The 26790-nt window shown below is 31.9% G+C and overlaps 1 protein-coding gene across 3 annotated transcripts in view; it reads left to right on the top strand.

Annotated features, from left to right (window-relative positions):
- The window catches only part of Ptx1 (pituitary homeobox homolog Ptx1), a 105326-nt gene that overhangs the window by 20375 nt on the left and 58161 nt on the right, over positions 1–26790 (top strand). For all 3 annotated transcript variants that reach the window (XM_014417479.3, XM_014417476.3, XM_014417477.3), the window contains exon 2: positions 3446–3613. In XM_014417479.3, coding sequence (XP_014272965.1) covers positions 3457–3613 — 157 coding nt within the window. In that variant the 5' untranslated portion in view covers positions 3446–3456. The remainder of the gene's footprint in view (positions 1–3445; positions 3614–26790) is intronic.

Below are 26790 nucleotides of genomic sequence, written 5' to 3'. Positions count from 1 at the left end.
AATTCTATCTTTCAATTTTTTTTATATTCTACTATCATTAACTAAATTAACAACACAATGCTTGTCGTTGGAAGGCTGGAGATGTAATTATATGTTAATAAAGAAGGTTGAGACAATTGGGATAATTTTTTTTTTTTAATATTACCTTCTTCTTTTATTTTCTGACAATTCTGTTCATCCTCTTCTGCAGATTTGCACTTCAAGAGAGCTTATTATCAGCATCGCACTTTTCGTCAACTGATCAAAGTGTTAATTAATACTCACCTTCTTCTTAAGTCCACTTACATACTAAAATATAACTAAAGGAATGAAATTCAAATATTGTAGCATTTTTCACAGATTCCTGTTGGCTATTACATCTTTTAGTTAGGATAATCTTAATTATTAGGAGTTTTGTTTTGTTGTCGCGCTTTAAGTTTAAAGTTTTTTGTATCAATGTTTCCTTTGTAATATTCGATTTTGCAATGATTGCCAACGACGTTATGTTGAATTGGTTATGTTGTTTCTATTGTTTTTATATTTTGGAAATAATATAATATAATACAATATTAGAATTTTACATTCGAAGTCGGACGTATTTTTATAAATTAAATTTTTTTTATTATTGTGTAATCTGTCTTATATTTAGAGACGTTGATAATATGGATGATAGAGCTTATTCACACCATATTTACAAATATATGAATTAAATGATAACAAAAGAATAAATAAAATACAAAAAAATAATATTAATGAATCAATTAAAGTAAATAAATAAAAAAGGAAAATTAAACTTTAAGTAAAATAATAACTAACTTACTGAAACTGCAACAGTTTCAATCAAAATTACTAAGACTGATCAGTAGTGCTCCCCCCTACATCAGTAACAAGAACTTACACAAAGACTTACGAACTGCCTACGTACAAACAACCATTAAATCATTATATAAACGGTTTCACGACGCACTTCCAACACACACTGACCCTTTAATTCAAGGACTATCAACACTCGACTTAGCAGATACGAGACGACGTTTACGAAGGAGCTGGAATAGGGACCTCTTAAATTGATTTTTAAATTTCAATTTTAATGGAGAGACATCATTGGATGACCTTAACCTTCATGCCTTCATGACTTTTTTTTTTTTTTTTTTTTCTCTCTCTCTCTCTCTCCATCTCATTCGCTGGTTGTAAAAATACTTTTACAGTTGTGAATAAACTTAATAAAGTAAAAAAAAAAAAAAATAATATTTTAACCACAATCATTCCTATTTACATTGAGCCTGGGGGTACTCCGAACCAAGCTCTCCACAATTAATGAAGAAAGGGCAGGACTCCAGAAGATCCCGGTGTTTCTCTCACAGCCACGTCACTGGTATTAAAAGCCAGTGGAAGATGAGTAATTATCATCATTAAACGCAACTAGTTTGTTCGAGACATATATTAGGCTTCCAGTCCCACTTATTAAAGTGCATTAGTCTGTCATCATCTATTTTTGTAATTATTTATTTGTAGCTAGCGCTTTCACTCATCTTTTACTGGCTTTTAATACCTGTGTTGTTGTGAGAGAAGCACTGGGATCTTCTGGAGTCCTGCCCTTTCTTCCATAAGTGAGGGGAAGAGTTCGGTTCGGAGCACCCCAGGCTCAATGTAAACATTGTAAATTGAAATGACTGTGGTTAAAATATTATTTTACTTAAATTTTATTTATTTATTTTCCTTCTATTTCTTATTTCGTTATCATTTAATTTATATATTTGTAAATGTAATGTAAATGAGCTCGATCATTCATATTACCATTTTCTGAAAATATGACAGAATGTTGTAATATTACAAAATAAAAATATTTTATTGAAGATTTCTTTTTGGAAAGATAAACGCAAGCACTTCGTTTGTCTGCATTGACTGCTATCTTTAATCTACTACTTAATAATAGAAGCTGTTACTGTAGCATTATGATACTTAGTCCTAACAATATCACCAGTACAAATGGAAAACAATATTGGATATAGCACTGCGCCTTGTAAAATCCCAGATGTAAAAATTGGACTAGGACGTTCTTCACAAACTTTCATTGCCAAATATCGATCACTTAAAAATGATTTGATGGTAAATATAACTGTTCATGATACCATGCAGATATAGTTTATGTATCACAGAACTTAGAACGGTCTAGGACTATATTGCTAAAATTTTTACTAAAAAGCACATTCGAATCGGATGTTTCCATTTTTTTCCTTTTTTTAAAAACCCCATAATTAGTCAATCTACAAAACAAAGGGAAATTATGTCATCATCTACTTAGCAGAAAAAAAAATGCTTTACATATGATAATTTAAAATAAAAGATATTCAAGTTGGAAGTTTGTAACCTCAAAAAATATATTGTAAGAGAACATTATTTTTTTTAAACGATGAGAGTTTAGTTTATTTTCTCAAAAAAAAAAAATCAAAGGTACTGTAGAGGATGATTTTATGAAAAATACGCATTAAAACCCTGTCAGGCTATTTCAACGAGAATGAGTTGCTGGCATTAAACACCGTTAATTGTACATTAACATGGCGGGTCTAATCAAAATAGTTTTGAGAAGTTCGTCCATTTCATCGAAAAAGTCCCTGCCACATCCCAGGAATATATACTTAAATACGTAATTTCTGTTTCGTACGACTTTTCGTCCTTTACACACCTAGACCATTTTACGAGACTAGGCTATTTGGACAAAGGATAATTAATATTCTGTATATACGTAAGTGAAAGTAAAAAGTTGATCGTTTGGTCCCACTTTGCAGGGGTTAGTCAGGGCTGTCAGATTGAAGGTCAGTCCGCTGTGTTTCAATCTGACAGCCCTGACTAACCCTTGCAAAGTTGGACGAAACGTTGGTTGACAATAAATAGATTTCTTTTACTATGTTGAAACCTATATTGACCGCCATCCGGACTATCTTCCTATAATCTACTTCATACGGTCAACCATCTGCTACCAATACGACAGTAAAAAGGGTTTAAAGCTGCATTCATTTGTAATTATTAGTCATTGAAAGTCATTATTAAAGATAATAGTGTCACTCTTTGAACTAAATATAACCCAATTATTATTATGGCACTACACTACCTACAAGAAACTTCTCCGCCACAGCCAACCAATCTCCGTGATCTCTTGCTCTCTCTTCCTCTCTCCATCTTTCAATAATTAACCACCTTAGATTCTCTTCCGCATCGTCCAAACATCTGATCAGGGGACTTTCATTTTCCCGCTTTCCTCTCAACGCGTCCTATACATTTTATTCGTGCTCTTTTCACTAAAGCCACGAAGTTGGGTTCCCCCAAACAGTTCCATCAGCTCCTCATTCCTATTATAAATATAACTTAAAACGAATCCAAAATCGGTTTCCTTTACCCTCTCAATCATATCAAACTAACTTTGTCGTCCTTAGTGGTATTAAGACGAGACCATTGTTGTTGGCAGGATGACTGGTGATGGATTCGATGCCTGAGTCGAGCCTCTGCCTCCAGGACTTGGTGAACAGCTCCGGGGGTGGACAGGTCCCAGAGAGCAGCAGCAGCCTGGAGCAGCCGTTGCTACTGCACCACGAGCCCATCTCCCACCACGAGCCTCTCGAGAAGCTCAAGAGGGGTAAGTACTATATTACATATTATAGGTGTAAGTAAATCACAGAGGCGCTCGTACAAATAAATCAATGAAACCATTTCGTGTTTCTTGTCAAAGATTGAATTTGAGAATTAATTTTTCGGCCAAATCGATCAATAAAATTTATACGTCCATGATTTTGAACAAAAAAGTTGAAAACTGATCATTAACATTTTATGTATCTTGGTAAACATTAATTATTAGTTTATAATTTACAAGTACTTGAAATAAACGTTAAGCATCATTACTGATTTTTTTTTTCAGCGAAATAACTCGGTTTTCGAGGGATATATTATTAGGTCAGGAATAACTCTTATTTTATAGCAATATTTTATTTATTTTTTTTTTTTCGTTGGCTTTATATCTTGTGAACTGGTGAAAAGATTGTCACAGTTCGTACCATTTTGAGGCCGACTAAAAGAATAATACAACTACTACAAACTATTTTTCAACTAGAAAGGTAAGCAAAGACCTATGACACAACCCCCAAAGCTACAGACGGCTCTAATATTTATTTAATAACGGCTCTAATAATGTAAATAATTACCAACTAACAAAGCTGGAAAAATATATAATAAATGTACAAATATTTCGACCAATTTATAAATACTTATCAGTTTCTTCCCTTTTCATTATAGTCATCCCGAACTCAAGGTTTCAAGCATAAGGAGAACAATACAATATAGAATTCGCTAAAGGATAGTTATGTCCCTTTTTAAAAATTGATTATTCAGACTCATTCATTTTTAATTGTATAGCGGTATGTGCTCACTATATAAGATAAAATTGATCGTAAATGTTTTTAGGATAAGGAAATAGTCCAGCTAAATGGATAACGCCATCTTCCGAACGAAATTATACTGGATAAAAAAAAAATACAATCTACATGAAACTAAAACCTTAAGTCAAATGGTGTTTAGAAGCACATCGCCTTCTTTTCAAATCATAGCCTTTTTACGATTTTAATTTAAAAAAAATTTTATTAGTGTAATTATCTTGTAATTTTAATTTTTATTATTTTTTTTAAGCGTCCGTTAATGTATGTGTGTGTGTTCCTTTATAATTATAATAATCTATAGGAGTTAATGACCAAAACAAGACCAAACAACCGTTTATATACTGAAGTGATTTTGACATTATCTAACCTCAATAATCTGGTTTTCTTCACATTAAAGAATAAAATGACTAATTTGTCGATGGTGACACCCACGGACGGTCTCTCCACTAATTCACTGCTGATGTAACAGATATAAATTTTAAGCCAGTCCCAATAATCCTGGGGCTGGGAGTTCTAGAGTCCAATGCCTTAGCCACAGTGCTAACTTCATCATTATTTTCTCATTACTACTTATTACTAACGAAAATACATATTACTAATTAAAATTAATTTCAGTTAGTTTTCTACAAAACACATTAAGTTTTAAATTTATACTTAACAATCAACTACCTGTAGGTACACACACATATAAATAAATAATTATTTTTGCTTCCTTACCACTATAGATAGGGGAGGTTTGAATCCAAATAGTAAAGATTTTTTTAAGAATTGTCCTCAGATTCAAACAATTCCGGTTGGATTATACGTCTTAAGCACGTTTTAAGGTATTAACAGTTTCAGTCAAACTGTCAGTTTTTCCTATAAGTAAAAAAGTGGAACAGAAACGGAGACGTGAGAACTGAAGGTAGAGTCAGACCTATTTGTTTCATTTCATTTCATAGAATTTTTAAGTGTAAACAAATGCGTCACGCCTGAGTCCGTTCGCTCACGTCAGTTCCCTTGAAAATCTTGTCCAGTGTGTACAAATACAGCAGTCGATATGTCCAAGGATCACGATTTTGTTGTCGAGTTCGTTGAAATTTATAAAACTTCACGTGTTTGTGGGACAAAGACATGCTCACATTAGGGAAGCTGCCTATACTCTCCTATTACAGAAATACCAGGTAGGTATTTAACATAAACTTAAAAAAAAAAAAAAAAAAAAAGCTACAACGAACTGGACACAGGGTTACAAGGGCCAACAGTGAGAACTGAACAGATCTGGTAAAGTCAAACCCTGGAAACTGAAACTGAACTAGGAACTGATATGACCGTGTTTCCATGTCGGTCTGTTATCAAATTTGTGTTCGGAAATAATAGATCGAATCGTTGATCCGGTTTTAATCTATTTTGAGAAATTTTTCGGACTGATAGCAACTTACGCCGATATAGATTTGATTACATTCAGGCTGCTACTTTTGCTTACGCTTGCGTAAACTTATTTTTTTCTGCACACCAATCTTCTAAAAGCCATTTGGCCCAAATTTTGAGGAAATTTGGAAGTTAGTTTAAATGGGCGTATGTTAGAATTCTCAAAGGACAATTCACTAACATAGGAATATATATAATAATCCATGAAATAGAAATGATAATGAAACTTTACTGATCCATATACTGGGCAGACTTTTCATAAAAAAAATTGTTTTCTTCCAAAGATGGTACTATTTACTAGTTTATATTTAGTTTATGTTTGTCAGAAACATAAAATAAGTAAATAGTAACAAAAAAGTACTATATTCGATAGTAATCATTAAAATCTTAAATTTTGTAATTTGTTATTTAATGTGATTTTGACTTTATTCATTTCTCGATTATTAAAAAGAAGCCATTGAGACAGCTCCGGTGGTCGCTGGCCGGAAGGGTGTGGTAACACTTGACCAAAGACAACACGAGGTTCTTGAAAAAGTGAGGGTTCTTTGTTTGGGCAAACATTGAAGGAGTAAACAGATCCAGGAGGCTGCAGTTTGACATCACTTGTCTTCAATCGTGTTTATTTTAAACTCTCAATGATTTTTTTCCCCTATTCAACATAGGATTAAACGTAATTTTTTAATTAACAAAATTAATTAAATTTGTCTAATTTATTTATTTTATTTTATTTTTATCATAGTATTAATCATTATTTATATTATTTAAATTTATTTATTTAATTATAGTATTATCATATTAATCATAATACTATGATTTTTCAAAGACAGGCTTGTATTTATATAATTTTTTAATAAATGGTTATTGTGGTTGATACGGCAATTTTAACTACCGTTAGCAAAACATAAGTAGCATATACTTCATATTATCAAACGTGTTTCAAATCTATATCTTGAGTGTTTGGCCTTAGAATCCATAATTTTTTACTCACTGCAATAGGTTTTTTCCTACTTTTTTGCATCTCAAAATCCTCCTGTTCCTAAAAGCAGATCTAGGCGATTGCCTAGATGGGCCCTTTATAAAGCCCAGTAGCTTTCTATTATCATCTTTACAATAATTTCAAAAGACCTGAATCGCCTTCGCAAGTGTCGCGGTACATAAACAGCAGAGAAGTCTTTAATTTGTATTTATGGGAGAGAAAAAAAGGATTTCCATTTCAATAAAAAATCCACTATATAATTTAGCTAATATTTCCTTATAAACACAAACAAGACAAGCTATGAAAAATGATACTTGGCATCAGTAATAAATAAATAACAATTGATATAAAATAACAATTTCATTATAAAAAAAAAAAATTTTTTCCTTTAGTATAAAAACATAAAATACACTGTCCTAACTCCAAGGGCCCGGGTTCAAATCTAGTTTTGACAGATAATTATTTATTCTTCCACAGTAGCCTTGAGTTAACCCTGTGGTTTCAAGAGCCCCTGGTGTCCACCCAATCTCATAGTGTTGATACACATAATTGGGGAAAAATCTGGTTGTTCGAAAAAGGCGACTAAGTCACCTCTTAGCACAACCGTTGGCCTCTGACCCTTCAGAGGTTGTAGCGGTACAGATTTATTTATTTATTATAGGATAAAAATATGGATGACATATTATAATATTATTCGAATAATACAATTTTCTTCAGAGGGCGCCCTACGAAATATGGTGTAGTTTTTTGTTGTGAATCTGTTGATCTATCTATACAAATGTAAGAACCTGTTTATATATACATATAATTATTAAATAATGAACTATAAACGATTTAAAAATTTTTAAGAATAAAAATTTTAACTATTATAATTGGTCTCGTGATATCCAATTTCGATTTAAAAAAAAAAATCCTCCCGACAAGAGGCAGTAGAGAGAGACGGGATGCATTGGAAGCCCGAGGAGTGGAGATGAATGGACGGCCCAGGATCCAAGGTGATCCCCTGGGATCTTGTTTTTAATGTAGCTGGATCTTGGGATCTCGGTGGATAGTCCGCCTTATACCTCTCTGTCCTCTTTTTAACTACCTCTTTGCCGGCAAACGCATGATTTATATTGAAAAATTGGCTAGTTAAAGTATTGCTTTATACTTGATACAATGATTTAATTGATAAATACGTTCGTAAAAACTGATTAATCTATTGAATTAAATTGTTTGAAAAACGTATTTACTGTCGTTATGATATCACGAAAAATGACTTTAAAATTTAAATACGGATTCTGTTCCTACATTTTTTCGAGACGAAATATGTTTAGAATTACATGTTGTTCCATATTTATGTGAGATGGACCGGTTATGCATTGCACATTTCCGTACAAATAACATCCATCCATTTACAATAATATTTATTCGATAAATAAAGAACCAGCTAACGTTCTACAAGGCACCAACCATGACAAATAAAATGATGGCAATATGTTTTATATATTAGATGATTTTTTTTATTGATAGATTAAGATGGCAATATGTTAGTTAAGCTTCAAAAATGATGAATCTGCCAACCATTGCAGGGCGAATGAAAAATAGTGGCTGTTCCGAAAATGAAAAATCATTTTAGAAATGTTTTAAGTAAAAAAAAAAACAAATAATTTTTGCATTTTTTGCTTTATAAAAATGGTTCAATTTTTAACTAGTCAATGTCCTTATATAAATATTGAAGTATTAAAAATGCCTTTTGAAGTTTCATTAAATCATAAATTGTTCGTTCATTTTTCATTCCGAGCTCCATACATTTAAAACTACCTATAAGCCAAAAAAAAAAACAAACAACAAAAAAACACATCAAATCACATAATGTAGAATCAATCATACTCTAAAATGAGCCCTCACAGACATCTATACGTCTAATAAGTTTTTAATTGAATATTAAGTTAGTATTTGATAAATCGAACGTTCTTTTCAAGACATTGAGAAAACAACATTTTTTAAAATTTATTTTGGTAACTGCTACTCTTACGAAAGTACTAATTATAAACTACTTCATAATCTCTTAAACTAGCTTTAATGTGCTGCTAACAGATATTTGTATATCTAATAATTCTTGAGATATAGTTTTTTCATAAATCAAACCATTTTTAAAAAAATTAACATATTGTGAAATTATTTTCTAGGAAGAAATACATCATAAATAACTCTATATTCCATTAAACTAGCTTTAATGTAAGTGTCGGCAGACATCTGTAAGTCTAATGGTTAAAAACATCTTGTTAATTTAACAACTACTTTATAGGAAATTAAACTAGCTTCAATTGAGTAAAGGCGTAGCCAGGATCAAAACTTGAGGGGGGGGGGGGGAACATTGTCAATCAGGTTATGACATTTCAGCTCGGAAAAAAGGTAATGAAACCAAACATTTAATAAATTTATATATAATTATAGCAGTACTTCATTAGTTGTTACAATTATTCACTCAAAAATAAAATAATAATAATTTTTTCTACTTCTAGAGGGGGAGGGCAGCTGCCCCCTTCTGGGTACGCCCATGATTTGAGTTCTAATAGACTTCTTTACCCTCAATGATTTCTTAGATATATTTTTCCCAAATAAATTCAATAATTACTGATTTTTCGTTATAAATTTTGACTATTAGCTATATATAGTTTTCATTAAAGTAATAAAAAAACAGTGTGAAATAACTAGTTCTTCTTCCCCTTCTCTCCCAGATTCTTCGACTATCCGATTTCACGAACGGAGTACGATTGGTTGAGTTGTTATAATGATTGCATCCACCTCCATGCTGAATTCATCAATATTATATACCATACATACAATATTATATTACTATTGTAGTGTATTTATTGAAAGTAAAAAGCTCTGGTAGGGGTCATATTTAAGAAAATTCTATCTACTCTAAATGGTGTTCTATTCGGTTGTTTAATGTTATGGAGCTCCGAAAGAAAGATTTTTTTTTAACGTTTTAAAACACCCGCCATTTTTTTTTAGGTATACCCTTTTCTTTTATTTTTACTAATTTCCATTTTTATATAAAATATTAATCAACAATAACAGAGCACGCACAGGTTGCATCACCCAAAGTCTGTGTTATAAACATCTAGCCTTGTAGATACCGCGAATTCAGGAGTAAGGTTGTTGTACACTACAGGTTTGCGAAGTAAAAGATAAACAAGGCGATACATTTTTGTATCGATAAGTGTTTATACATCGATAGAATCTGATCATATCGTAGCAGACGAAAGAGAATAATGTAGAACTAGAGGGTTTGATTGACGAGCGAGCACCGACAGCCGGCCGAGTGTCTATATGTCACCTCCGCTCAGAGTAATCGATATTTTCAAACTTCGTCACAGGAACTTATAAATATTTTTCATCATATATCAGTTCAAAGGGGTTTCCCAAACGGTAAATAATACAGAATTTAAAATCTACAGAAGTAAAATGATGTTAATTAATAATAAATTTTTACAATTTAATTTTACAGTTTAATATTTACATTAGTTATTCAGTGAATGCGTTAAGTTCGCAGGGTCACGTAACTTCCTTCTGCTACAAACAGGCGGGATTGGTTTGAAATAAAAATCTTCAAATATCATCACACAATCGATTTCTACATACAGCTCTGTAGAAATAATATGATTTTCTGATGTTTTCTTCTGTTTGTTAATTTATATCAAAAATATGTATTTGTTAAATTTCCAAATTTTTGACAACCGGGAACTCTACTATTGCTTATATGGACCATTGAGTGAATAAAGGTTCGAATATAGAATTATTTCATAAAAATATATGTTATGTATTTACAGAATATTAAAATTAAAATCTGTAGTGCTACAACAATATTCTTTGTAAAAAAAGTACTGTTACTTCTGTTAGTACAATGGTTGTGCAAGGAGGTGATTTGGTCAGAATCACGCTCGACCACCAGATTTTTACCCAATTTAAGTGGTTAGGTGACCCTAAGATGGCTCCAGAACCCACAGGAGTTGACTCACGGCTACAGCGTAATACAAAACAATTTTCTGCCCGGCCGGGTTCGAACTCGAGTCCCTATAATAGCCATGGGCTTTACCCCGAGGCTACCGCGCTATATTTACAGAATATATACTTTGAAAATATATGTTACGTATATACAGAATATATACTTAAAAAAGAACTTAACAAAGCTAAACTTATTTTTTATGATATACTACTCGTAAAATCCATACTTAGTCACAAATAAAATCATCCATAAAGACCTTAATGTACTATAAGTAACCAAACTCAGCTATCATTCCTTCCATTATAAACTCCCTAACCACCCAAACCCTAACCTTGCTTACTTTTCCATTCCAATCCAATCCTCCGAGGTGCCTAATAGAAGATTTCCTCGAGGCCTTATAATGTAGAAATGTAATTAGTTTTAAAAATGGGTAGTTTCTCAATATGTCTGTATCATGGCAACAGTTCCTACCCAGCTCCTAGCTACTTCTTTTCGTTTTCCTGAATTGAGAAAGACTTGATAGGGAAGCATTTCTTTAAACGCCTACCTCACAAAGAGTTCCAGAGAGCCTATCAACAATGGAAAAAACGCTGTCAGAGGTGTGTTTAAGTACAAGACTCATATTAAAAGGAATTTTAGCTCGCTAAACAAACTTGTTAAATACATTTTTGATTGTTATTCGCACCTTGAATAACAGTTGCTTATCTTTTTATTCATTAAAAAAAAACTAAAAAAGCCCCTAACACAGAAAAACAAAAATAAGAAACCAACTCTAATCAAATATACAATCTAAGCCAATACTATTTCATGAACAAAGGTCATACAAGAAAATTATATGGTCAACCAACGAGTTTTTCCTGTAATCCAATGAAAAGGCTGGTACCCATTTTGACGGCGATATAGTACCCCCAATATAATAACATCTGCGGGAAATCTCTTATTCAATTTCTGTCCTTCTCTAATATGAAATTAAGTTAGATTTGAGCCGTGTTTAAATATAAAAAAATGTTTAAATTTAAACACACGACACGTTTGTAAGATCAATCAAAAAGTCGAGTCAATCCGGGTGAGGTGTGTTTGGAGATTGGATAAGGCTGTTAAAAGATCAGGATGGGAGGAGAGGATAGCCGACGATACGGCAAATGTTGCCAGAAACGTGTCAGGATTGATGGGAACGTCAGCAGTGAAGAGGATGTAGAGGACTCTTGCCTTTACCGGATAATTTTTGAGTACTCAGAACCACTGCGTACTCGAAAGGAGCGATTTGAAAGATAGGAGCGGAGAATAAGGGGTAATATGGACTTGAGCTTGAAAAGCAAACACGAGCAGTATTGTTTATTTTCAAGAGCTGAAGAGACATAGTCAACGATCTCTGAGGGCTTCTTGAAGTGTAGACTGCCTTGGGCGGAATCCAAATTGATGTGTGGGAAAACTCTGATTCAACTAAGGATAGGATATGTTTTAGGAAGATTTTTTCAAAAAGTTTGAAAGGATTGGAAGTAAGCTGATAGGTCTATTGGAAGCAGGATTATTAAGAAGTTTTCCTGGTTTTAGAACGAGAATTATAATTGAATGTTTCCTTCTTAAACACTTTATTTACTCTATTTGTGCCAGAGCTAATTGAATAAAATTATCAAGGAAATCTGTATAAAATATTATTCACAATATTAACTGCTGATCATACCTTAGGGTGTAACTTAAGGGAGTTCATAATAGTTCATTTAATAAGCAATTGCCAAGCGTTGGTGCTTGACAATTGCTATTGAATGAAAAACTCCTATATTGGTGGTGCCAATTCATTTATGCTAATTTTAATTTATTACTGCCCAACAAGTATTAAATTATACGTTATTCACTAATGTATTAATGAAAAAAAAACACGACCTGTCTAAGATCCTATTATATTTAGGAGGGATTTATATTTTAGATCTAGGCATGGGAAAGAACAAAGGCACTGTGATGAGTATCCCATGGCAACGATGGTGGATATCGTTGGATTTTTAGGTTTGACCCGTTCCTAATTCGTGCGTTATCTCAAAAAGGGTTCATTTTTAAAAGTAAGCAGAAACGTATTTGAGTATTGATGTCGTATGTCGACATCTCTTACATTTTTTAATGACTTTTATTAGAGTTCAAGTAAGAATTTAATAAGCGATTTTAAGGTTCATCACATCTCCATGAAATTCTCTTTCTTTTAATACCCCATTCCTCCTAATTCATCGTCCCTGAGAGCCAGAAAAGGATCAATAGTACAGTAAGATATATGTGTGTATTTGTGAAGTATGCTACACATAATTTTTTAAAGCATTCATTGTCAAAATTAATTATCATTCTAAATTGTTTTGTTGGATTTTTTTTTTTAAGATAATAGGAAGTTAAAGTAAAAATATTTTATAATTGGAATAATTTAAAAATTTGAATCATTTTTCTTCAAAGATACGCATTTCGAATATTATAATTAAATATGTCATTATTTTTAGCGAATGTGGAAAAAAAAAATGATTCATTGATTAGTAGAATGAACCTACCAAATATTCCACAAATATACGCGTACTCAATCAATACTGTGTTACTACGTCAAAATGAGGATTCCACGTTGGCAATAAATACTCCCTAATCCTTACGATACCTGCCTATACTGTTTGGAGAGGGAGAAGAAAAATATCCTGCGGGAGAGGATGATAATAGTCCTAAGCTTGGTTGACAGGAGCGGGTGTGGAGGATTACCGGGATCCACCAGGAATAGTCCCTCGCACTAACTCAACGCCGCTCTTACTCCGAGGTTAAAATTAGTTCTCAATAAAAACGGAAATAAAGATGAAACGGGAGGAACGAAATAAAAAAAAAATAAAAAAAATGAGTTGACATGGGCTGTAATAACTTGGCGACAAATGAGAGTATAGAAACATAAAAGAATTGTTCAACATAAATATATTGCTTTACGAACTTAGCTTGTCTTATTCTGAATAAATTATCAAATTTGGATCGTCGCAAAACACGAAACTATTTATGTCTTTGAAATAAAAAAAAGATTCCATTTGTTAGATTATGACGTATCAATAATTTAAAAGATTTGCTTCACCATATCGGTGAAACTTTATTCTACATTAACCTTAAGGTTAAAACAATTAATTGTTTATTACTTTCACTTACATATTTATAATATAAGCAGTAAGGCAATGTATAGGGAGGGATATTGAAAAATTTCGATTTCCATTTTTTTAGCAGAAATATACATTTTGAGGTCACCTGAATCCAAAGAACTAGGTAACGCAAAATGGTCTATGTGTATGGCCAGCGTGTCATGGAAGTGTCATTTTATAGAATCGATTTTTCATATTTTTTCGATTTTCTCCAAAACGGCTCAAACGATTTTGATTAAATTCGGCGAATAATTAAGAAATTAAGTACTATTTAATAGCAGGTAGTGACATTGACATAATCAGTTAACAGGACTTAAACGCCGATTTTTTAAAAAATCTTCCTCTAAAGGGCCTTTAATTTTGTTGATATGAAAAAAAGAAATCTTTCACATTGTTAGCAATAATAAACAATTGATAAATACAAAATATTATGAACAGCAAAAGGAGTTAAAAGGAAAATTTGACACATCAGATTCGAACGGCGATTTCGTATGTTGTGAGACTGTTGTATTTTTGGTAGGAAAAAGTTTATCACCTTAAATATGTATTTTTATAGCAACAGAAAATAAAAATGTCACTTTAAGATTTCCCCTTTTATTTTTCATTTTTTTCTCTACAATCGTACGAGACGTTTCAGACAAAGAAGCACTCTGATAACTGTCAGTGGTGACAGAGTTACTTAACTTAAATTGTATACGTTCTCAAATCTATTTCCCAACCTTTTTTGTTTTCAACACATTTTTTCAATGAAATCCCATTTGTATTATGTGCTCTTTGAATAAAATGTTTTACTGCAATTGTCCTAATTTGAAATAGGTTTCTAAATTTCGAAATATCCAACTTTTGGGGTTTTCAAATTATTACGAATGGACTGACACCTCACATCAGAGGAAGTAATTGGAGCAAATTTTACTTTTGACGTGCCTGAAGGGCTTAAAGTATTTAATATTTCAAAATCATTTATACTTACATAACAAAATTGTAACTGAAAAGCACAAAAATTTTTGGATCATTTTTTCCTCAGTGATTACTATCTTTAGAGCTATCTACCAAACGATAAAAAGTAATAAAACCTAGTTTAAATTAGCTATAATTTGAGCCCTCATAGAGCTCTTTCTTTACGTTCAATAGTTTTTCATTAATCAAAATTATCTTCCAAATAAAGAGAAATCAAAAAGCTTTGCGGGGGCTCAATTTTTAGCAGAATTGACACCACAGATATAAAATAATTGAATTTTAGCCTGGGGTAGATGGCATTAAGGATATAGAGCACTGTGCGAAAAATGAGCGAATATATTAGGGATTTGTAGTTTTTAGGTCAACAATTTGTTTCTTAATTATTGTTATTTTTAAAAAAAAATTACATTATCTTTTTTTCGGCAAGGAATTTCGGTCTAAATATTTTATGTAATGCTTTATTTTAAATTTAAGGTTAAAATGTTCTTCTATTAGTGTAAGAAGCCATGTTCCGCATCCGTGAAGAACAGTGAAAAGGATAATAGTTTTGTAAATTTAATCTTAAGCTTCTGGACAGCAGGCGCGAACTAAGCAGTTTCGAAACTGAAAAATAAAAATCATTTCCCGTCTTTAGCCTCGCTTTTATTTCCTTATCAACTTTTTTTTTCTAATTGTTAGAGAAACGTAATGCTTAAACCTGTTCAAACGTACTTCCTCTTATATGTATATCACCGAGATAGCTCCCGTTTCTACTGCTAGCCATATAATTGATTAATCTATAGTTAAGTGATGTAGACGGTTCAAGTTGAATAAATTACAACATAAAACAAAGGAAAGAAAAGGTAATTTAAACTCTTCTTTAGGGTCTAAAGGCATCGAAACAAATGAATAAGATATAAAAACGAAAAATTAATTTCACATGAATTAATAGGTGTACTTAGTAATGTTTATTGACCAACGGTTGTATAAAAAGGCAATCTTCCCATAATAACGTTTAACTTCCAGGTTTTTTCTCCCAATTAAGGAAACCCACTTTGTAGAGGCTGGGTGCGCCCTGAAGGGGGTTCTCTCGTTCTCGTTCTCTCGGTTCTCTCGTTCTGATTCGATCAACTATCTGTCATAGCCGGCGTGAAGAGTTAGGAAACCCCACTTTCCTAAAATAAACATTGTCAATATAACATTAGGTATGTAATAATCAAACGGCCAGATTTAAGCTACGTTTTAATCATTTTCATGATATAAAATTTAAATCATAAAATTTCCTCATTTTTTTTAAACCAATAATGCATTTTTTGTCTCTCGTGTTATTGCTGTTACGAGAATTTAATGCAGATCCAAGCCATAAATTGTATGGTTCGGTATTACAACTAAAACATGTGAAAGATATTAAAAAATGAGGAGATTATTTTTAAAAAAGTATTCTTTACTCTAAGGTTCCAAAGATGGCCTGCCCACTTATACAGCTTGACATTGCAGTCTACCAATTTTTTTTTAGACAATGGAGTAGTTCCTTAGTGTTTTGCTTTGCTGCAGTGTTTGGTGAGAGATTATGTTGAAGAAGTGAAACTAAACAAGTCGGAAAAAGAAACAAACACCTTACAGAACTACTAAAATCTTTTAGTATTAAGTCAACAGCATACTACAGGCGAAAAAAAAGTCGTAGTATCTATAGGAAAAATATAAATTTTGTAGAATCATTGACCCTTAGATGAACATTTTTTAAACTAAAGAACATTTTTTTCAATACTTACAAAGTAGTCTAGTGCCAGACCGCATCTAATATCAAAAAAATCTTTATTTTACGATGAAGAAAATTTCATTTTACTTTTTTTGAGACAACTGCTCAAACAGTGAGGTGGTGAGAGGGATCACAAAGAGCTCTGCTCTACCCCTCGTACGTGGGGGATAGAGTAGGCTCGGGGATACTTAGGTCGATAGTGTAAATATTGTATTAAAAAGTACAAATGTGACTTACTGATTATTTTTATTTTATTATTATTATATTTTTTTTTTCTTTTCATGAAGATTTTTATCCTTCTGTTTATATATATTTGGAGAGAGATTTTATTTATTTCTTTCTTTTTAAATTTATTTTAGTATGAATGTGATCAGTTATCACTATTACCTATTGCTCAACAATGGCAGATTGTAATATTTATCAATAAAGTTTTGAAATTTAAAAAAAAAAAAAGCAATTAAAAAATATATAATATATGATAACTACTTATAAATATTCCAATTTATATAAAATAAAATAAACTAAGAAGAAGCAATACAGTTTAATTTTTTTTTTTTTCATAGAGATAAAATTAGTGGCAAGCATTTCTCAATGAGCAAGATATGTCACCGCCTACGAAATCTATTATCTATTATAGCAACTTGTCGCCAGAATGCCGAAACGTTAGGATTTTTCACTTCTTTTAGTCTGAGGTCAACGAAACGTAGAAGTCATCACTAATTTGACGCATCTTCTGAAGGCGAGAGTTACATTATCAAATAATTTCTACGATTATATGACGTGACTAACAACCTGTTTGCTGAACACACTAAAACTATAAGTTGCAACAAAACCATGAAGGACCAACCCGCCTGAGCAAACGGAGCGAAGGGTAAAGACCCGAAGGAGATAGGCCACGTGCCAGGAGAGTGGATTAGATTGGACCGCCCCGGGGCTGCCAAGGGATTACTCCCGGATTACCCATTACACATTATAACGCTATTATTGTCTGACCAACTAACAATATTTACAACTATCGATTCAATCAACCTTTCGATATGGTATTAACAAGCAGGAAAAACGTTCTGTCTTTTCTCAACTGTTAATTCCTGTAATCATTTTGCTTTGATTTTTTACGTAATTTTTTAATGAAGAAAATAAAAATGTTTAATAGGATTTAAAGATATAAAGATAAAATTATGTGAATTTTATGTATAAATTATATTCCTTAGGTATAGTCTATGTAAAAATTTGAATTAGTTTTTAACAGAAAATGCACGTTAGCCGTTTAAACAATACTGTCTTCCCTAAATACTATAATTCTGACGAGAGTGTACCAAAATAAAATAACAAAAAGTGAAAACGTATTCCTTCTGGATATAAGCTATTCAATAAAAAATAATAAAGTGATAAATGATAATATAGATATAGTGATAATAATATAGATATAAAAACAAACATCTGTACAACTACAACCCATTAAGGGTTAAGGGTGCAGTACTTTGTAAGGAAGTGGTGATGATTTGGTAAAATTCAAGGCAGTCGACTGTTTTCTTACCTTAGTAAGGGTACCCAATTTAAGAGTCCACCCAGCCTCTCTCAGGAGGGCTCCGGAACCCACAGGGTTGACTCACGCCTACAGTGTAACAGGAAACAATTCTATCCAGCCGGATTCTAACCTGGGTCCTTGAAGTTAGTAGTATCCTGACATACGACAGTGCCACTGCGCTCCCCAATATATAATATAACATAGATATAGTGGATATCTATAACCCTAATAATATAGATATAGTGAATTAAATAAATAACAATTATAGCTATAGTTATAATAAAAATAAAAAAGTATTGATTTTGATTATTTTCTTTTTCGAAGTTGACCTGACTATTTGAAAAGATTTGAATCAGGAACTCTGAAGGGCATGGCCATGAAATGCGTGAAACAAGCAGTAGTTTTATGGCAATGAATACAAAAAAAAATCGTGTCAATCGACAGTTTATCAATAAAAATCAATTTTTGTGAAAAAAAAAATCAATTTTTGTCCCTCTTTATTTAAAAAAAACTATTGGTGTTTAAAAAACTTTAGTTAAGAAATGTAGAACATGATCACTTCATGTTAGGGCTCAAATTTCAGTCAAGTTATTTTATTTTATTTTTAAAGAAGCACTTAATTTTTATCGAACGGTAAGTAGTTTCCAAGATATTAAGCATTGAATAAATCCTTTATTCATTTTTTCGGGTAGGAAACTTAACTCTAAAACAAACTGTATAATTATTTGCGATAAAACGAAATGATTAAACTAATTATAATAGTTATAGTAGTCTGGATGATTAATATATTATTATTTATATGTTTTATACCATTATAAATATAACCAAATAACTTAATTTTTATTTGCCCCATTTATTTTTTTTTTTTAGTTTTGAGATTTTTATTTGAGAACTCCCTACGCGTTATAATTACAAATCCTCAGACCGACATCCCTTACAAAATAAAATATAAATTTTATATTTCATATTCATATTCTACTTCCACCTTATACTTACATTTATTACTTTAAGATTAATGCTTTTATTATATAATTTTACAAGACCTTTGTACCACTATTCAAATTTGTACATTTTCTTTTCTTTACTATATTATATTCATTGTATCCATTCTTTTAAAGGTTATTTCATTATTGTATTTTATCTATTTCTATTTGTATATAATTTCTCTTTCTTATTGTGTATATTATCATTTGGTGTCTGCCAATATTTAATGTTTTCTTAAACATTCAACTATTACCTTTAGTTTAACATTATTTTATTTTTTTGCTATCAAATGTAACATTTTCTAAACCGCCATTCCCTCACTTCTCTTATTCTGTTGGTACTTGGCATCCATCTTTAGCTTATTATTGTACTTAACCTCCATTCAGTAAGGTGGGTGTCCTTTTTTGTTCATTATTTTCATTTGTTCTTGACCTTTATTGTATTATGAGCCTTTTAGTATGTCCTGTATTTTTATATTTCTTTTTTATTTGTTATTAGTGTTATACATGTTTTCATTAACATGCCTAATAATTTTTTATAATTCGTATTTATTTATACTTTCCATATTATTTTTATTTTCTTTAATTTATTTTGTTCATTTATATATAAAGATTCACGTATTTTAAATCATATTTAGCTATCCTTATTTTATTTTTATTTCATGTTATCGATTCTCTTACTTCGTTAAATTATTTAATATACTTATGTCTTTTTTATCTTAGACGAAATCCTGCAAAGTGGGGTTCATAATAAATAGTGTAATTACTATATGAGCTCTTTTCGCCGCTGACGGGCGTTTTAAAAATAATAAAAACATTTATATTACTAAAGTAAACATAAATATCGATTAAAGCATATTTTGGTATAATGTAATGATAAACACAGAGACAACCTGTACCCACACACGCCAGTTTGCCACCCACCCTCTCTTGCACCGCCTACCGCCACCATCAGCCCTAACCCCCTGTTATCCGCTGTTTACGACTACGTTAGTAATAATTACACGTCACACAATGCAACACCCCCGTAAAGTAATTCCGGGGAGGATTAGCCGACCGACACAGGGTGATCCCCGGTTATTGATACCATCATCCCCTCATCAGGATGCATATAAAGGAGCCACCCCTGGGGGACAATGCGCTAGTTAGTAAGCGACATTCATCATCTTGTCTACTCTGTTCTAAGGCCTCTTTACCAGGAGATCAGTGGCTGGGGAATTGCTTGTGAAATGAAGAGCTAAACTGTTCCTTCCCAAATAATTATGTAAACTATGTGTAAATACTCATTGAAAGAATAAAAAAGAAATACTTTTTAATCTTGTTTATATAGTAGATAAATATTTTCTGCTTCACTTTAATGAGTCAGTTCTGTGGGTTCGGGTCCGCCCAGTCTCATGAATTGGCAACCAATGGGTAAAAAACCTGGCGGTTGAGCGTGATTCTAACCAAATCTCTTTCTTAAACAATCGTTGGGCTAGTAATAGTACTTCCTTAAAAGTACTGCACCCTTAACATGGGCTGTAGTTGTATACATTTTTGTTTTTATATCTATATTATAATCACTATATCTAAATTATCATTTATTACTTTATTCTTTATTATTGAATAGCTTATATCCAGAAGTCAAAAGTTTCCACTTCTGTTATTTTGTTTTTGTACACTCTCGTCAGAATTAGCGTTTTTAGGGAAGACAGTATTTTTTAAACGGCTAGCGCGCATTTTCTATTAAAAACAAATTCAAATTTTTACAAAGACTATACCTAAGGAATATAATTTTTAAATAGCAGTCGAGTGTAAATCAGACCACTGAGCACCTCCTTACACAACTGTTGGTGTAGAAACAGTACTTTCTTACAAAGTATTATAGCGGTACAGATTTCATTTTTTTGTTTAATTAATTTGATTGTCTCCAAAAGAAAAGATAAATTATTTGGAGAAGATGGTATGAGTAGCCATAAAAAAAGGATCTAAACTTTGATTGAGAGTACGTTTGCCTGCGATTGGACCCATGTTGTACGTCCTCATTATGCTTCAATGGGATGTTGAGCGCTGTCACTCGTTTAAGTATTGATGAACACCTAAATTGTTTTAGACTACATAGTCACTAATAGGGATCACGGATAATTATCTTCTATTACTCTGTAGTAGTGAGCCAACCTTATGGGTTATGAAGCCCTCCTGCGGCCACCCAGCCTCTTGAAGTGGGTAACATTAATTGGGTAAAATCAGGCGGTCGAGCGTGATTCTGACCAAATCACCTCCTTGCACAACCGTTGGTCTAGTAACAGTACTTCCTTATAAAGTACTGCACCCTTAACCCTTCGTGTGTTGTAGCGGTATAGATTTTAATTTTATTTTTTTTAGGCACTAAATAGTTTTTTACATCAACCCATCTCTTCTAAATAATTAACTTCTAATATGGAAGATGGATTGAATATTACAAATATTTGCTATTTAGTTTGTGTAATAAGATGAAATATTAAATATTGAAATCGAAAAAAATATAAATAAAACATTTTGTAGTTATCACCATAGTCAGCTTTTACAATATTAGTCAACTAAAAAAATTTATAAAATGTTTAAATAAGTTAAAATATTTAGAAAATATAAATAAAGAGTTATTAATTTGTGCTGGTATGTTTTTCCCGATCCCATTGAACATAATTATCTCATTTGTTCTGGATATGCACACCTACAAAGACGTAACAACAAACAAAGGCGTGTATGACATTCGGTAACAGCTGAAACAACTGTAGAAATTACTGATATCTTATCGGAAAATCAGCTGTTAAACATTCATATTTGCCAATAATAATCAAGGTGTCCATCACTTTGAAGGATTTCGAATATCATTCTTATAAAAGAAAAAAAAATACTCATGTAAAATGCTGGTTTTTATTGATTGGTTGATATTGCTGTAACCTCTGATTTATTTTCCATGATTTTAAGGTGTCTCATTTTCTTTCTTTTTTCCATAGTAATAAACATAACACGGGTGCTTAATGACACTTGTGCATAAACATAACACGAATGATTTATACAAACTGCGTTATTATGAATAGCTGAATTATTTTCTAATATAATTCATTTTTCTTAATTTATTAGTATCAGTATTTAAAATTAAATTTTGTCCCTCAAAATTCAGTTAATTATTTCCTCAAATTTTTAAGAAATATGTGAGCGTATTCCTTCCATATATTTTCTCCATTTCCTATTTACTCATATTTAACTGTGGGTTTTAAAAGATTTATATTTTTTTTTTTTTTAGACTTCTTACTGGACTGTAAGGCTACCACACATACCTAGTGTATTTTTCACCGTTGTTAAGTTAATATGCATCGGAAATTACAAATGGCATTGATCGAAACTGTATAAAAAAACGGTTCATAAAATTCCACTTCCAGTTAAAGAAGCAGTGACTTACAACTTGCGAAATCCAACTTCCAAGCCCAGACTGCTGCAAGACATCCTGTTATAAGTTCTATATTTATCAATTCTATTACTCATATTCTACATTTTATTTTTTATTTTCTCTTCGTCTTTTTCTTAAATTAACTCCCCCCTCCCCATTAGAAGTCTATTATTTATTTTATTAAATCCATAAATTTCATTGTTTTGTGATTAACTTTTCTTTTTCCCTCCTCTTAAGAATTATTTATATATTATTATTATTTATTTTTATCTATTTATTCTATCTTAAATTTTTTTTTTATAATATTGTCTTTTACGAGTCCAGACCCTCCCGATAATCAGTCTCATCAATCTAATCATATTTCTACACTAGAAGGTCTCGAAGTCATCTTCTTTTCAGGCGCCTCGGAGAATTGTCAGGAATAGAAGAAGCAAGAGTTAGAGTTTATAATGGAAGGATTAATATCTGCCTAGATCGGTTACATATGGAACATTAAGGTCTTTATAAATGATTTTATTTGTGACAAAGTAAGGAATATTGAGGATTTTACGAAGGATTTAGGATTGGATACGAGAGGAATTTAAGGGTTTAGTGGATCCCAAAAGATCAACTCCGTATGTCCAAATAGGCCTTATAATTGTCATGTAAATCAGTCTTTTGTAATGGATTGGAAGTTTACACCGTTTGTCTAGTAAGTGCTGTAATAGTCGGAATCGACGTGCAGCTGTATTTTCAGTCTTGTGTAAGGATTCCAAGTTAGTCGTTACATTTATTTTTAAATTAAATTTTACTTTTAAATAACATCTGGACAAACCACTGACATGGAATCCTCATACAAGACTGAAAAGACAGGAAACTGCTCGTCGATTCCGACTATTACAACAAACGGTCCAAACTTCCAATCCATTACAAAAGACAAATCTACATGACAATAGTAAGGCCTATCTGGACATACGGAGTTGAGCTATGGGGATCCACTAAACCATCGCATTCCTCCCGAATCCAATCCTTACAGTCCAAAATCCTTGGTAAAATCCATAATGCTCCTTACTTTGTCACAAATCAAATCATCAATCACCACCTCAATGTCCCCTATGTTGCCGATTTGGCCAGAACCAGATACCAATCCTTCCATAATAAACTTCCCAACCACCCAAACCAACTCGTTTTTAACCTGGCTTCTCCTTCACTACCTAATAATCCTCCTAGACGTCTGAAAAGAAGATGGCCTCGAGATCTTCTCCTTTAGAAATGTTTTTGGAGTTCTATCAATGGGTAGATTCTCCACATGTTTTTATCATGTCATTATATCACTGACAGCAAATTTACTTGATATATATATACACAGTTGTAAATAACAATAAATAAATTATTAAAAAAAAAATTTTAAATGAGTTTCGTTTAACTAATTCTTTTAAGTTATTTGTCTGCATTGAAAATATATGATTGATCGTAAATACTGAATTTTTTTATCAAAGTAAGTTCTTGAGCTGCTAGTAGATAGTTTTAAGGAAAGATTTTACGATCTTTCAAAAAAAGCAAATAAAACATTTTGGATTCTATCTTTTATTTTTTGTACGGATACTTAAATGATTTCTAAATTTTCATTTCACATCAAAATAGTTCAAAAGTCATATTTGGTATAATAAAAAGTTTTATTTATGAATGATGTTATTATGAAACTTTGGGGTATCTCATTTTAGGGGACCGTTAACGCATGCAGGAGTGCTACATGTTTGCCGTAACCAGTTTTCCGCTACGTTAAATGGAAATTCTCTAATACGAAGAATAATGGTTTCATAAAAGTGACAGCCAATTCGAGTACGGGGTGCTAACTCCGTTTTTGAAAAACCGCTCTCCTATACTTCACGCTGCGTTAGCACTCCGTAATCTACCCCACCGGACACATGACGACCTCCCATGGTGCGAATAAACACGCTCGCTACCCCAACCGCATCATTGCATCCTTCCCCGAGCAGTTTTTTCTCCTCCCGCGACGATAATTTTATGTTCGGATGATGTGGCCTCGATGACAGCGTGATGTGTCTTCGTTAGGGCGAAGGGGGACACGCACCAGTGTTCCTTCAGTGGTCCTAGGGTAATGACGGGGGAATTAGCATCTTCTACAGCATATTGTAATGTCATCGCTGATTTATGGATCCAAGAAGTGCTGCGAAATAGAACAAGTGTTAGTCTTCACAGGGTTATTAAACGCTTGTAAATTAGCTCGGAGGTCCGTAAATAAAGAATGGAAGGGTGTGTTCATTTTATTTTTTATAGAATGACGATCTAAATTCTTTTGCTTGTTTCAGTATGCCAAGCATCAGTTTCAGTATACTCATAAATTTAATAATTGCATCATTACAAAAAAATGAATTGTTTAATCAATTACCTACAACATTCATTTATTTTAAGGATTTGATATTCAAATAAAGCTTGGCGAAATGATATTATTTAGAGAACTTTTTTTGGCATCGGAACTCTTTAGGTTACAAGTAGTAAAATGGCAGAATCCCCGACACTATTGTATTTTATATCTACAAATATAGTGTCAAAACCCAACAAAAAACCTATGGAATATTTAAAAAATGATATGGTAAGGTTCAAAACAATGTTGAGTTAACGTGAAATGAACTATTCTTAAATTATTCCACGGACCCATGGAATAAGCTCATAACTATGCTAAACCCCAATAGGGAACCCTGAATAAGAGAATGTGAAGTTATAACACTCCCCTGGTTTTAGTCCCTTTGTGTACGTCTCCACTCGTCACATCAGTCCTGATGAAGACCTAAATTGTAGGTCGAAACGTCGGCAATAAATAAGCCTTTGAGATCTACTTTTTATTTCTCTTTACCACAGCCCTGACATCTTAATTCTTATTAGCTTCAAGTATGTTGTTTAAATAAAATAAATTTTAACCAATTTTAGTCTCAAAACCATCTATATTTCATTATAAGTCCGACATTTCGACCAATTCGGCCGTACTCAAGGACAATTTATTAGAAAATAGGTATGATTGTTCATATGATTTTTTGCAATTTTAAACAAACAACAGTATTATTAATAAATTATCATAACTTTCATACAATTTTAGAAACACATGAATTTTTTAAAAACTTTATGCAGGATATAAATTATAATAATGAGAATTAACTGTAATACAAAATTTAAATTTTTAATTTAATATGAAGAATTAACAAAATAGGTTATTAGAAATAAGCTGAGGATTGCTTATTAATAAAATTATATGACTCCCTAATGTTTTAATGTCTCACAGGGTAGTTTAGGACTGAAAATAATGAACTGGGCAGAATAGCCTGCATAACGTTTTTTAAAATTTATGTGGTTTTAAAATTGTATGGTAATAATTTATTATAGGTATTCTTGTTTCTTTAAAATTGTTAAAAATTATATGTATAATAAAAGCTGTTTGTGATAGACTGTCCTTTTTATTTATAAAGAATTATAGATGGTTTTGAGACTAAAATTGGATAAAATTTGTTTTATTTAAACATTAATAAGAAGTCTCAAGAAAGTGTAAGTATTATATTCAAGTATGCTATTAATGTTGATGTAGTATGAACTAAAAGCATATAACGTTTTAATCTGGGTTTGATCCCGATTCAGTGCAGATAGGCTTAGAGATAAATTCCTGTTCTGTCAGAAGTCTGGAGTTGGTTACATAAGCTTCCCTTGTTAGGTCCGTGGGCAATAGTTTTTAAGAAGTCCCTCTCAACTTTATTCTACCCTTGCTTTACTACGTAATTTTATAGATTCTAAAGTTTTGATACCTTCTTCAAGCTTTAAGTGAGAGGATGTTTGGACTCCGATAAGAAAGTTTGCACGCTTGTTTTACCAGTCGCCCTGCTTCTTCACAACCTCCAATTCCATTGTGTTTCCCTTATCAACAAGGTCACTAATTGTTACAATTGTAAACAACTTAAAAATAATAATAATAAAGTATTTGACTTTAGATAGACGAGATCCCAACCATTACCTCGCACGCACTTCTTAAACAAAATATAAACAATACTTCAGAGTCTAACATTATATGATATAACATCATTATATTTGAATATAACATTTCATTGGTACAAATCTAAAGTGGAGTTTCTACTAAATCTAGTATTTGGGGATTCATTTTATTTGAAAGAGGTTTTCTATTCTCTTTACAATGCCAAAAATAACTAACTGACGATGGCTTCTCGCTTTGTCAAGCGGTATTCCTTCTTTGCCC

Source organism: Halyomorpha halys, unplaced genomic scaffold (assembly GCF_000696795.3).
Source record: "Halyomorpha halys isolate HHAL.00 unplaced genomic scaffold, Hhal_1.1 Scaffold157.1, whole genome shotgun sequence".
NCBI lineage: Eukaryota > Metazoa > Arthropoda > Insecta > Hemiptera > Pentatomidae > Halyomorpha > Halyomorpha halys.
This window is presented reverse-complemented; position numbering and strand designations above follow the sequence as displayed.